At 45.0% G+C, this 15,685-nt stretch overlaps 1 protein-coding gene across 1 annotated transcript; it reads left to right on the forward strand.

Annotated features, from left to right (window-relative positions):
- Positions 1 to 999: 999 nt before the first annotated feature.
- LOC136177352 (mucin-22-like) lies at positions 1,000 to 12,770 on the forward strand. Its single transcript, XM_065950341.1, has 9 exons — positions 1,000 to 1,141; positions 1,959 to 2,017; positions 2,204 to 9,396; positions 9,527 to 9,591; positions 9,787 to 9,971; positions 10,542 to 10,747; positions 11,456 to 11,517; positions 11,614 to 11,762; positions 11,895 to 12,770. Exons 2-9 carry the CDS (start codon positions 1,975 to 1,977, stop codon positions 11,981 to 11,983), a joined length of 7,992 nt encoding a protein of 2,663 aa, XP_065806413.1. The 5' UTR covers positions 1,000 to 1,141; positions 1,959 to 1,974; the 3' UTR covers positions 11,984 to 12,770.
- The last annotated feature ends 2,915 nt before the right edge of the window (positions 12,771 to 15,685 follow it).

Raw genomic sequence — 15,685 nt, forward strand, 5'->3', positions numbered from 1 at the left:
CAACATCCTTCATATTTGTAGTTGGGTGAGGCATGTCGGTCTAGCCCCTCTAGTCACTTTAAGGTTCACATCAGCAATCACCATGGTGTTGCAGATGCAGACAGCAAAAAACGTCTCCATGGTGTGTAGTTCTTAGGGAACTCTCGAGTGAATACTTCCTCTTCGCAAAGTCCTCAGAACTGCTTGGTGACAATTATATTGTATTTAAATACTAGATGATTAATTTACAGCAGCTTTACTAATAATCAACCTGTTGGTCAACTAAGGTTGTCACAAAACCATAATAATTTTAAAGCAAGGGCAATAGTTCTTTATTGGGTACTTTCCCCTTGGAATTTGTTACTGAAATGTATCAAAAGGATCTTTTAAATTCTTACATTTAACTTGATAACCCCTATAGAAACACTGTTTAATAATACATGATTTCATTTTCCATATCAGAAAGACTTAAGAGAAACTTTGTTAAATATCCATTAGAATTTATCCATCATAGATGTCATGGTATCATGCTTACACAAAATTCTGACATAATGAAACTGAGATGCTTTTCATTTGATGTGTCCATAAATACATTGTTTTTCTTTTTCCTTTTCTGATATGTGTTATGCATTTCTAGATTTATCCTGACAACTCAAATAACTATATGATAAGTGCTCAATTTGTTTAAACAGCTGGCTTTTACTTTATAACATAAAAATATATATTTATCCTGCATTTCTCCCTGCTTAATAATTGTCTCAATAGGTGCTTAATTTATTTGTTACTTGCTGTCACACTTAAGGAACTTCCTTAAACATTTCACAAGGAACTTTTCTCAGAGAACAAAGGAGGGAGTATGCTGTGGTACTGAGCCAATAAAATGACAGACTGACAGTTTACCCTCAACGTCCTGTAATTTGGGTTTTGTCACTTAGGACCTGCAACATTATTTTATAATGAATCATGTCTGAGTGACGTCATCAGCTTCTACTCCGTTCCAATATATAAAGCCCTTTCTTGGTCTAAAAAGTCAGACAAAGTTATACTATTTACAATAACACAACTGTCAACTTGGCTGACAATCACCAGAGATAAACCTAGAGCTGATAGATACTGGTTATTTGAAACATTTTATTGAAAATCATTTGAGCTTTCAGCTAAGGTGAGTACATTTTAATGGTCTTATGTTAACTTATTTTTTGATTATACATTGTGTCTATCATAATATAAATCACTTAATGCAGATGATTGTTTGAGAGCATTTGCAGAATGAGTGTTAAGGGTGGCTCAAGGGCCATTCAACTCTCAACTCTAAAGTGCATCTGTCTGTTCAAGTAGCGTGCATATTGACAAGTAGGCTACCTCAGCTTAATCCTCTAATGAAGAAATTAAAAGGAAAGAGCAAGAGGAATTTTGGACAAATATCAGAAGAAATTGTTGATTGGAAGAGGAAAATGGTGTATCCATTTTTCAAGGGGAAATGAGCCTCTTGTTAAAAATGAAAGGCTTTTCCAAAGAGTTGGAGATGTACAATTTATTTGTTGGAAATCTTCAACCATTTTGAATAATTCTTAACATTGACTTTTTTCCATATTTTATCAACTTTAGTGCAATTTTGCAGAAACATGTACGAACCTCATTATAAATGTTTTGCAATATATCGAACATAAAATGTTTTTGAAAGGAATAAGTTGTAACAATGTTTTAAAGTTAAACTCTGTATGCCTTATAATAGAGCTAATTATAAATAGAGCAAATACTGTACCATAATAATCAAAGGACAAATTTTTTTTTTTTTTTAAATGTGCTGTTTTCATTCCGTTTTTTCTATTTATTATTCTTAATGGATTATATCATCAATGAGATACAAACATTACTTTATAAGAGAGAAAAACATATATTAGGATGTAACTGTTTTTCTGAAAGATGTAAAAAAAAAATCCAGTGCCTCTAAGTCTCATAAATGTTTTTTTTTACAGACTCAAGAAAACAAAGATGAAGTTGGGACTGACCCTATCAATTTCCTTGATTCTGATAGGTAAGCTAAGTGATACTGTCAGGATTCAAGGGTGTTATTTTCTCCTAAAAAGACACAATTTAAATTTATGAAACAAATATATCATAACATTTTCTGACATTATCTCAGCCTCATGTTCAAGGCAAGTACAATAATGAAAAGCCTGTCTAATATTAAATCCATTTTGTGGAATCCACATTTCCACAGCAATAACAACCACAGCAGCTCAGTCAACAGCCACAACTGCAGCACCTACCAATGCAGCTCCTACAACTGCAGCACCCACCACTGCAGCACCCACCACTTCAGCACCCACCACTGCAGCACACACAACTGCAGCAGCTACCACTGCCGCACTTACCAATGTAGCACACACAACTGCAGCACCTACCACTGGAGCACCCACCACCATAGCACACACAACTGCAGCACCAACAACTGCAGCTCCTTCCACTGTAGCGCCCACAACTGCAGCACCCACCACTGTAGCACCAGCAACTGCAGCACCAACAACAGCAGCAGCTACCACTGTTGCACCTACCACTGCAGCACACACAACTGCAGCAGCTACCACTGCCGCACCTACCACTGCAGCACCCACCACTGCAGCTCCTACAACTGCAGTACCCACCACTGAAGCACCCACTTCTGTAGCACCAACAACAGCAGCAGCTACAACTGCAGCACCCACAACTGCAGCACCCACCACTGCAGGACCCACCACTGCAGTACCCACCACTGCAGCACCTACCACTGGAGCACCTACAACTGCAGCACCCACCACTGTAGCACCCACAACTACAGCACCAACAACAGCAGCAGCTACCACTGTAGCACACACAACTGTAGCACCCACAACTGCAGCACCAAAAACAGCAGCAGCTACCACTGTAGCACACACAACTGCAGCGCCCACAACTGCAGCAGCTAAAACTGCCACACTCACAACTGCAGCACCAACAACAGCAGCAGCTACAACTGCCGCACTCACCACTGCAGCACACACAACTGCAGCAGCTACCACTGCCGCACCTACCACTGCAGGACCCACCACTGCAGCACCTACCATTGGAGCACCTACAACTGCAGCACCCACCACTGTAGCACCAACAACAGCAGCAGCTACCACTGCCGCACTTATCACTGCAGCACCCTCCACTGTAGCACCAACAACAGCAGCAGCTACCACTGCCGCACTTATCACTGCAGCACCCACCACTGCAGCTCCTACAACTGCAGCACCCACCACTGCAGGACCCACCACTGCAGCACCTACCATTGGAGCACCTACAACTGCAGCACCCACCACTGTAGCACACACAACTGCAGCACCTACCACTGGAGAAGCTACAACTGCAGCACCCACCACTGAAGCACACACAACTGCAGCACCTACCACTGGAGCACCCACCACCATATCACACACAACTGCAGCACCAACAACTGCAGCTCCTACCACTGTAGCGCCCACAACTGCAGCACCTACAACTGCAGCACCCACCACTGTAGCGCCTACAACTGCAGCAGCTACAAATGCAGCACCCACCACTGTAGCGCCTACAACTGCAGCAGCTACAACTGCAGCACCCACCACTGTAGCGCCTACAACTGCAGCAGCTACATCTGCAGCACTTACCACTGCAGCACACACCACTGCAACTCCTACAACTGCAGAACCCACCACTGCAGCACCTACAACTGCAGCACCCACCACTGTAGCACACACAACTGCAGCACCTACCACTGTAGTGCCAACAACTGTAGCGCCTACAACTGCAGCAGCTACAACTGCAGCACCCACCACTGTAGCGCCTACAACTGCAGCAGCTACATCTGCAGCACCCACCACTGTAGCACCAGCAACTGCAGCACCAACAACAGCAGTAGCTACCACTGTTGCACCTATCACTGCAGCACCCACCACTGCAGCTCCTACAACTGCAGCACCCACCACTGAAGCATCCACTTCTGTAGCACCAACAACAGCAGCAGCTACAACTCCAGCACCCACAACTGCAGCACCCACCACTGCAGGACCCACCACTGCAGCACCTACCACTGGAGCACCTACAACTGCAGCACCCACCACTGTAGCACCCACAACTACAGCACCAACAACAGCAGCAGCTACCACTGTAGCACACACAACTGTAGCACCCACAACTACAGCACCAACAACAGCAGCAGCTACCACTGTAACACACACAACTGTAGCACCCACAACTGCAGCACCAACAACAGCAGCAGCTACCACTGTAGCACACACAACTGCAGCGCCCACAACTGCAGCAGCTACCACTGCCACACCCACAACTGCAGCACCAACAACAGCAGCAGCTACAACTGCCGCACTCACCACTGCAGCACACACAACTGCAGCAGCTACCACTGCCACACCTACCACTGCAGCACCCACCACTGCAGCTCCTACAACTGCAGCACCCACCACTGCAGCACCTACCACTGGAGCACCTACAGCTGCAACACCCACCACTGTAGCACACACAACTGCAGCACCTACCACTGGAGCACCTACAACTGCAGCACCCACCACTGAAGCACACACAACTGCAGCACCTACCACTGGAGCACCCACCACCATAGCACACACAACTGCAGCACCAACAACTGCAGGTCCTACCACTGTAGCGCCCACAACTGCAGCACCTACCACTGTAGCGCCAACAACTGTAGCGCCTACAACAGCAGCAGCTACAACTGCAGCACACACCACTGCAGGACCCACCACTGCAGTACCCACCACTGCAGCACCTACCACTGGAGCACCTACAACTGCAGCACCCACCACTGTAGCACCCACCACTGCAGCACCCACAACTGCAGAACCCACCACTGCAGTACCCACCACTGCAGCACCTACCAGTGCCGCACCTACAACTGCAGCACCCACAACTGCAGCAGCTACCACTGCCGCACCTACCACTGCAGCACCCACCACTGCAGCTCCTACAACTGCAGCAACCACCACTGCAGGACCCACCAATGCAGCACCTACCACTGGAGCACCTACAACTGTAGCACCCACAACTGCAGCAACAACAACAGCAGCAGCTACAACTGCCGCACCTACCACTGCAGCACACACAACTGCAGCAGCTACCACTGCCGCACCTACCACTACAGCACCCACCACTGCAGCTCCTACAACTGCAGCACCCACCACTGCAGCACCCTCCACTGTAGCACCAACAACAGCAGCAGCTACCACTGCCGCACTTACCACTGCAGCACCCACCACTGCAGCTCCTACAACTGCAGCACCCACCACTGCAGGACCCACCACTGCAGCACCTACCACTGGAGCACCTACAACTGCAGCACCCACCACTGTAGCACACACAACTGCAGCACCTACCACTGGAGCACCTACCACTGGAGCACCTACAACTGCAGCACCCACCACTGTAGCACACACAACTGCAGCACCTACCACTGCAGCACCTACCACCATAGCACACACAACTGCAGCACCAACAACTGCAGCTCCTACCACTGTAGCGCCCACAACTGCAGCACCTACCACTGTAGCGCCAACAACTGTAGCGCCTACAACTGCAGCAGCTACAACTGCAGCATCCACCACTGTAGCACCCACAACTGCAGCACCAACACAAGCAGCAGCTACCACTGCCGCACCTACCACTGCAGCACACACAACTGCAGCAGCTACAACTGCCGCGCCAACCACTGCAGCACACACAACTGCAGCACCTACCACTGGAGCACCTATCACCATAGCACACACAACTACAGCACCAACAACAGCAGCTACAACTGCAGCACCCACAACTGCAGCACCCATCAATGCAGGACCCACCACTGCAGCACCCACCACTGCAGCACCTACCACTGGAGCAGCTACCACTGTAGCACCTACAACTGTAGCACCCACAACTGCAGCACCAACAACAGCAGCAGCTACCACTGTAGCACACACAACTGCAGCGCCCACAACTGCAGCAGCTACCACTGCCTCACCTACCACTGCAGCACACACAACTGCAGCACCCACCACTGTAGCACCCACCACTGCAGCTCCTACAACTGCAGCACCTACCACTGTAGCACCTACCACTGGAGCACCTACCACTGCAGCACCTACCACTGCAGCACCCACAACTGAAGCACCCACTACTGCAGCACCCACCACTGCAGCACCCACAACTGCAGAACCCACCACTGCAGTACCCACTACTGCAGCACCTACCACTGCCGCACCTACAACTGCAGCACCCACAACTGCAGCAGCTACCACTGCCGCACCTACCACTGCAGCACCCACCACTGCAGCTCCTACAACTGCAGCACCCACCACTGCAGGACCCACCACTCCAGCACCTACCACTGGAGCACCTCCAACTGCAGCACCCACCACTGCCGCACACACAACTGCAGCACCTACCACTGGAGCACCCACCACTATAGCACACACAACTGCAGCACCAACAACTGCAGCTCCTACCACTGTAGCGCTCACAACTGCAGCACCTACCACTGGAGCACCTACCACTGGAGCACCTACAACTGTAGCACCCACCACTGTAGCACACACAACTGCAGCACCTACCACTGGAGCACCTACCACCATAGCACACACAACTGCAGCACCAACAACTGCAGCTCCTACCATTGTAGCGCCCACAACTGCAGCACCTACCACTGTAGCGCCAACAACTGTAGCGCCTACAACTGCAGCAGCTACAACTGCAGCACCCACCACTGTAGCACCCACAACTGCAGCACCAACAACAGCAGCAGCTACCACTGCCGCACCTACCACTGCAGCACACACAACTGCAGCAGCTACAACTGCCGCGCCAACCACTGCAGCACACACAACTGCAGCACCAACAACAGCAGCAACTACCACTGTAGCACACACAACTGCAGCAGCTACCACTGCCGCACCTACCACTGCAGCACACACAACTGCAGCACCTACCACTGTAGCACCCACCACTGCAGCACCCACCACTGCAGCTCCTACAACTGCAGCACCTACCACTGGAGCACCTACCACTGGAGCACCTACCACTGCAGCACCTACCACTGCAGCACCCACAACTGAAGCACCCACTACTGCAGCACCCACCACTGCAGCACCCACAACTGCAGAACCCACCACTGCAGGACCCACCAATGCAGCACCTACCACTGGAGCACCTACAACTGTAGCACCCACAACTGCAGCAACAACAACAGCAGCAGCTACAACTGCCGCACCTACCACTGCAGCACACACAACTGCAGCAGCTACCACTGCCGCACCTACCACTACAGCACCCACCACTGCAGCTCCTACAACTGCAGCACCCACCACTGCAGCACCCTCCACTGTAGCACCAACAACAGCAGCAGCTACCACTGCCGCACTTACCACTGCAGCACCCACCACTGCAGCTCCTACAACTGCAGCACCCACCACTGCAGGACCCACCACTGCAGCACCTACCACTGGAGCACCTACAACTGCAGCACCCACCACTGTAGCATACACAACTGCAGCACCTACCACTGGAGCACCTACCACTGGAGCACCTACAACTGCAGCACCCACCACTGTAGCACACACAACTGCAGCACCTACCACTGCAGCACCTACCACCATAGCACACACAACTGCATCACCAACAACTGCAGCTCCTACCACTGTAGCGCCCACAACTGCAGCACCTACCACTGTAGCGCCAACAACTGTAGCGCCTACAACTGCAGCAGCTACAACTGCAGCATCCACCACTGTAGCACCCACAACTGCAGCACCAACACAAGCAGCAGCTACCACTGCCGCACCTACCACTGCAGCACACACAACTGCAGCAGCTACAACTGCCGCGCCAACCACTGCAGCACACACAACTGCAGCACCTACCACTGGAGCACCTATCACCATAGCACACACAACTACAGCACCAACAACAGCAGCTACAACTGCAGCACCCACAACTGCAGCACCCATCAATGCAGGACCCACCACTGCAGCACCCACCACTGCAGCACCTACCACTGGAGCAGCTACCACTGCAGCACCTACAACTGTAGCACCCACAACTGCAGCACCAACAACAGCAGCAGCTACCACTGTAGCACACACAACTGCAGCGCCCACAACTGCAGCAGCTACCACTGCCGCACCTACCACTGCAGCACACACAACTGCAGCACCCACCACTGTAGCACCCACCACTGCAGCTCCTACAACTGCAGCACCTACCACTGTAGCACCTACCACTGGAGCACCTACCACTGCAGCACCTACCACTGCAGCACCCACAACTGAAGCACCCACTACTGCAGCACCCACCACTGCAGCACCCACAACTGCAGAACCCACCACTGCAGTACCCACTACTGCAGCACCTACCACTGCCGCACCTACAACTGCAGCACCCACAACTGCAGCAGCTACCACTGCCGCACCTACCACTGCAGCACCCACCACTGCAGCTCCTACAACTGCAGCACCCACCACTGCAGGACCCACCACTCCAGCACCTACCACTGGAGCACCTCCAACTGCAGCACCCACCACTGCCGCACACACAACTGCAGCACCTACCACTGGAGCACCCACCACTATAGCACACACAACTGCAGCACCAACAACTGCAGCTCCTACCACTGTAGCGCTCACAACTGCAGCACCTACCACTGTAGTGCCAACAACTGTAGCGCCTACAACTGCAGCAGCTACAACTGCAGCACCCACCACTGCAGCACCCACCACTGGAGCACCTACAACTGCAACACCCACCACTGTAGCACCCACATCTGCTGCACCAACAACAGCAGCAGCTACCACTGCCGCACCTACCACTGCAGCACCCACCACTGCAGCATCCACCACTGCAGCTCCTACAACTTCAGCATCCACCACTGCAGGACCAACAACAGCAGCACCTACCACAGCAGCAGCTACCACTGCAATTCCTACAACTGTAGCGCCAACAACTGTAGCGCCTACAACTGCAGCGCCCACAACTGCAGCGCCTACCACAGCAGCAGCTACCACTGCAGCCCCCACAACTTCAGCACCTACAACTGCAGCACCCACAACTGTAGCACCAACAACAGCAGCAGCTACAAGTGCCGCACCTTCCACTGCAGAACCCACAACTGCAGCACCCACCACTGTAGGACCCACAACTGCAGCGCCTACCACTGCAGCACCTACAACTTCATCATTAACAACTCGTGGGTTAACAACAAGTGGTGGTTCTGTTACAACAAGAGGGTCGACAACAATTGGTTCCATAGTGACCCAAGCTTCCTCACCAGTTTTTACTCTTGCAGCAACCTTGGAAGAACCTTTTGTGGAAGAACTCAGTGACCCAAACAGTGTTCAATTCAAAGCACTTGAAGTACAAGTTGTAACAGTGGTTCGTAAAATTTAAGTTTCTGATTATTCAAAATGCATTTCAAGGCAAATTCCTTTAAGCTTTTGCTTTATTTGATTCAGGGGCTTCTTCCATTGGACTCATTTCTTTTGCCTTTTATTTCCCTTCACAGTGTGATATAATCTACCGTGCAAGATTTGGTTTTTCCTTTATTCGCACCATTTTGTTACGATTCAGGTAATACTCCAAGCCTTGAAAGCATTGTTCTGAATACATTTTCTTATAACTGAAAGAGTACATTGTTGGTTTTGAGTCTCAACTTAAGTGAGTTTTGCAGTAACTATGAATGTTAAAAAACATGCATCAAAACACATTCTAAATAGCTGGAAAAATCTGATTAAGTTTTGTGTGTTTTTCTTCTTATTAATTTAGACTTGCAATAGTAAGGACTCGAATGGAAGGCACTCGAGCGGAGGTTGCTCTCGTGTTCAACAATACAGTTACAGAAGAACAAATCCCTGCAGAGGTTGAATTGGTAAAAACTTTACAAGACGCTTTGGATAACCCCAACAATACGTTCAACATCTCTGTTGATCCAGCGACCATTGAAGTCATGCGTAAGTAACAATGTTTTAAATTTTGTTATTATTATAATGTATTTGATGTTTTTTCTTCTTCATCTTCTAAAATATAATCTGTTCATTTGGGATTTTGTTAATCTTTGTTTATATGCAGGTATAGAACCCAAGTTTAGCATTTATGAAACAAACATTTCCAAGACATATGAAAATAATAGCTTTAGTTCAGTTACATTCATGAAGCCTCCAAATACGTCTTGAATCCTTCATTGAATTCGTCCATTTTTTTTGTATTACTGGTTTTTAAGAAGAGCATACATTTTCTGAAGTTAGTGACTGTTCTGTACATCAGTTAATCTTATGTTTTTTCAAAATCTGAATGACTATTGACATAAAGTATATTATTAACTGCCATTTTGAACATTAAAGAATTAAAGTTAAATAGAAGGGCTTCCTAGCATAAATGAAAGAGTGTTAACGCAAATTTGATTTTATTGGGGTTGAGAGATTGAAAATTATGTTATGTGTAAGTGTTCCTTTATATAGGCATAAAGGGAACTTAAATTATGAGCAGCCAACTTTATCTAATATTTTTCATGTGTTTTACAGGAGATACAAATACAACTACAAGTTCTCCAACTGCAGCCCAGACTTCAATTGCAACAATGTCCTCTGTAACAACAGTTTTGGCAACAACTGAACAACTTGTGACACGGACACTGACTTTCCGCTCTGCTGGAGAGACATTTACAATTGACTTGCTGAATCCATCTTCTTCAGAATTTATCAATCGAGCTGCAATGATCAAATCTACTGTAAGTCTCTAGCTCTCAAGATGATCTGCATACAACTGACAAATCACATTAAACACTACCCATTCAAAAATGTTTTTAAAAATGAAAAAGGATCTCTTATTAAGGCCTTTTTCCTAAACATAAACTTAATGACCCACATCTTGGAGCTTTCTTTTCATGTCAGCCTGGCAGCACTCACAAGATCTAGGTTCTTGGTCCTGCTTGTGTTAACACTGTGTTAACAAATTGGGAAATTTTGGATATCATTTTTAAATAGATATATTATGAAACTATCAAGGCCAATGTTGGTTTTGTTTTACTGCTCTGTGTGTTTAGGTCAGAGAACAGTAAAGAGAATGTTAACATTTACATGTGTAAATATTTAACTTTATGCATTGTGCATTTAAAAGTCGAGCCCCACCAAAAGAGAAGGCTCAACTGAAGCAGTCAAAAAAGGGAAGCGGCTTCAAATCTCACACCACTTAACAGCTCGTTGGTTCCATGTGTGTCCCACAGTTGGCACCCCCAAACGACATCACGGCTGTTTGTCCGAATCTCCCACTGCTTACTTTTTCTATAAATTAAAGTGAAGACCGTTAAGAACCTCACAGATACTTGAATGAAGGAATTTGGAAAGTGTTATTCTTGAAACAATGTATAGTGTAGTGAAAGTACACCATAAGAGTGCTGAGCTTAATGGACTTGGATTTGTTTCTTTTATCCCTGCAGCTTGAACCAGTCTACAAGGCAACATTCTCTTCATTCAGGAACTTGACTGTGACTTCATTCAGGTAATTTGTCCCTGTTCTATCGATATGATCAAGGGGATGTTTTTTTATTAATTTGTTGAAAACTAAAACAGTATTTCTTCTGTATTTCTAATGCAGTAATGGATCGATTTTCAACAACATGGACCTTTCATTTGCAAACATGAATGTTCCTAATGGCACTCAGATTGCAAATGTTTTGGTTGCAGCAGCTTCAGATATCACAGCCTTTAACATTGACACCAGCTCAATATTTGTGAATGGCATACGTAAGTTATATAAATAAATAAATAACCCTGTAAATTGAATTTATTATTTCATCAGAAAAGAAAATACACAGGCAGAAGAAATAGTTGTATGTTCAAACAACAACTTAATTTCTTTTTCCCCCTCTTTTACAGAAGTTTCAGGCGGAGCGAGCCACAAAATCAGTCTCCTCACTGCATCCTTCCTTGTGCTGCTGTCATTGCTACTGTCAAACCAGCAATAGCGTCTGTGCTGGTATCCCTTTAAAACCATTTAGAAAGTGAATGCTATCACTGGGATAAAAAAGAACAACTGAGAGGATATCCTTTTCTATATGGCTGGGGTTGAATGATCATATATACTATTTAATCCTTAGTTAACAGGACAAGCATAATAATGTTTAATATATAAAAATGGCCTGTTGCCCTTTGCAGGTATAAGGGTTCATTCATGTTGCAAACTTTAAGCACCTTATCTTTAGATGATATTTATTATTGAAATTATAGGCATCAAAATCAGACGCAGCAGTCATATTTGGACTATTATTTTGATGATTCCTTACATAATATTTCCAGTTTGTGAAAATAAAAGACAAGGATAACCAATGAAATATTAACTTACTGTAGTCCAGATTGTTGGTTGCAATTAAATGAAAAAAAACGTGCCTTTTCAAATATAATAATTTCCTTGTGGAATTTCACTTGTCTAGTCAATAAAGCTGTCAGACATAAACACCTCAGATAAAGTCAAAGGATTTATCCTGCTCTTTACTCCAACCCTGACAGGGTCAGATTGATGTTCAAGGTCATGTAACTCTTTAACATGCTGTCAAAATAATGCTTCTTTTTCACTTCCTGCACTTATGATGTAATGTCATGATATCTGTGTTCTTAGAATTTAACTTTATTATTGTCATTTTTGTGTTTAAGTTAAGAAAAACAATCTGTCAACACTTCTAACATTCTATAATCATTTTTGATGAACTGGGAAAAACAATTATTTCTATTAAAGCTATTCCATATATCTTCAAACTTTTGGACCGTGTCTCATCATTTCCTTCTAATTTTTTTTTTTTTATGCTGTCATCATAGCATATTAACCAAACGATCTGATTTGCTCATCTTTGACGTAACCCACAACAACTGTACATTGATTTAAGATCTTGCACAGAGGTTGATTTAAAAGCACAAAATCCCTCACAAAAAAATCAATGTAATTCAAGATCCAGATTGTTTGAATGTGTAAGTAAATATGTTTATGAAATCATTAAGGCAAAAGTGGATCTGACATTAATTACATTTGATGTATTCTTATTGCGTTGGGTGTGACCATTTTAGCCTTGTTCGTTCAAAATCAACCTCAGTGATTCAAAGCGCTCATGGGAGCAAATAAAATACAAACATAAGAACATCATTCAAAGTGGTGAGTGGCTTACTTTCATTGCTTATAATTACAACAAATACTATGCTTGAATCACTTTCTGTTGTAGGATGATATCAGTATACAAAAGCCCTGGTTCTGGTAAGGGCCACATTGAATGTGGTTTGTGGCCCAGCATCAGGGTCAGGATAGGGGGTCATCAAAAAGGGCTGACAGCCCAGGCCACTTGGCATCAATGCTGGTGACCATGCACTGATGGTCACAAGTCATCTGGAAAATCATTTGGAGTTAACAATAGAGTGTTAAAATAAATGTGTATTTGAAAGGACTCCAAGGTGGAGATAAAGGTGGTCCAACTGTGACACATGTGCTGTGTGAATATGTGCAAAAAGAGAATAAATTACCTTTAATTATCCAGTCAATGTGTCAGTATGACCAAACAATCAGTTTCCATTTGATGAGTAACAGTAATTAATTTTCTCCAAGGGAAACTTTTGTGTTACAGTGGCTACATAGAAAAATGTGTACTGTACTATAAAATGTAAAAAGTAGAATAAGTACAAAGGAGATGAAGCCAGACATGAGCAACATATTGCTATCAATGTGAAAGTTAAATGTAAAAATCTACATTGTGCATTTGAAATTGCAAGATTTACCTGAATGTTGAGGCTGTGGAATGATTTGAGATTCACATAATCCGCCTTCATTATCACCCAGATGCGCACTGATTGGTATGTGTGTGCAGTCGATTGCACCGATCACTCTGGGGAATCCTATGAAAAAAGTGGGCTACATTTAATATACAACACGAGATAGGGTCTACATTATATACATACACAAAGTTGATGTATAGGTAATGTAGCCTGTTTTATTTTATACTGTATTTGTCGTAAAAGCCCTCAAAAACACATCCATTAGTTGTGTGAGAGCCCCTGCTACCTTGTGAATGGCATTGCAGACTGTCTTTTTACTAATGCTCTGCATCACCCATAGCATACATAAAGGTACCAGATGAAAAAAAGCACAAGGCAATACAAACAGTCTGAGGGATAGTTATGGCGATACTTCGACATGTGTGTATGCAAGAGCTGGGGATCTTTCAATCCTCCAGTTGAGAGACAACTGACTTTACAACTGAGCCACACACAGCCACCCCTTGGGCCCTCATAATGGGGTCCATAACATCGATGGAGATTAACAGGACAGCCTATTCCTTCTCATTAATGCTATGCTGTGGAGCATAAGGCTGTAATTATTCCAAGGTCCTTGTCTGATGTTGTTTTATTCAGTTAAGACACTGTTCCATAGACTATCCTTTTTCTTCTTTGAAAAACAAAGTGACTGTAATGTTTCTATTTGCCACCAGAGGGCGCCATAATATATAAGACCTTTGATAAGATCACAATGCCTTCAGGCACAGAAATGCAAGAGGAAACACTGAATGTGCAATTTTTTGGACATGTCTGCATTGTACAAATTGTGTATAACCATAGACATTTCTGTAGGAAATCATATGAACAAAAAGCTGATCAGGAATGCACAATTTTAGTAACGATGTCTGTTCAATGAACAAATGTCATTTGCTCCGCAGGATCTAAAATTCAGAAGCTCGACATGAAATACAAGAAGTTAGAGTTAAGATGTTGGAGATAAAGAACAAATTTAATAAACACATTAAAACATAACAGAGTGTCATACTTTGGGCTGTAAGGTTTGTTTGTTTGTTTGTTTGTTTTGTCATCAGGCACAGTTTTGTCTCAAATTATACAAACTTAACTTTCCCTAAAACTTGGTAACTCCAAAACACAAGTGAAGTAAAGACAAACATAAATACAGATTCTTGTTGAAGTCCCTCACTGTTCTCACTTTACCTGTAGGGCTGGGTAGATATTTTCCCACGACTCAGCCATTTGGGCAGTCTCTCACGGCATATAATTACAATCTTGTGATGTCACAGGACGTTTCAAGAGTCACTCCGAGGCTCTTTAAAGACTGAAACCTTGATTTCTGCTGGCCAAAAACCAAAATTATTGAGGCCCTGGTTTTTGCTGTGAGAACATTTAATGCCCTCTTCACTTCTGTTGCTGGTCCTCAGTAGGTTGTCAGCAACAAACACGTGTTTAAAGCTCCTGTGAGCATATTTGGGGTAATGTAGCTTTTGGCACCCCTTGTGGACATCTTATCTCTTTGCTTATCTCTTCCTGTACAAGTCTTAAATGGAAATCCCAAATTGTTCTCTTTTATAAATGTCAAACGTGCTACTCACAATGAAACTTTGGCTTGAACATTTTTACATTTTTATTTATTGTTTATTTTTACAGGGGCAGTGCACAATTAAATGTAATTGGGTGTACCAGAGTTAGCTAATAGCTAATGTGCATCTGTTAAAAGGCTGTTTCGGAATCATACAGTTAATCTCCTCTGTATAAATAATACTTTGTCTTCCTGTTGGTGTGGTTTACTGCTGCAGCTCCTCTGTATGCATCAGTATAAAGTTCAGTCTGTTTCATAACCAGCTAAGAAGCTCCCCACTTTGAGCTTTAAATATGACATTTGATGGTTAAAT

Source organism: Labrus bergylta, chromosome 22, assembly GCF_963930695.1.
Source record: "Labrus bergylta chromosome 22, fLabBer1.1, whole genome shotgun sequence".
In the NCBI taxonomy this organism is placed as follows: Eukaryota; Metazoa; Chordata; class Actinopteri; order Labriformes; family Labridae; genus Labrus; species Labrus bergylta.

Coding starts and splice junctions, on each gene's coding strand:
- LOC136177352 (XM_065950341.1), top strand. CDS start 1,975: ATGAAGTTGGGACTGACCCTATCAATTTCCTTGATTCTGATAG. Junction 9,592..9,786: donor ACCATTTTGTTACGATTCAG/GTAATACTCCAA, acceptor TTATTAATTTAG/ACTTGCAATAGTAAGGACTC. Junction 10,748..11,455: donor CTGCAATGATCAAATCTACT/GTAAGTCTCTAG, acceptor TTATCCCTGCAG/CTTGAACCAGTCTACAAGGC.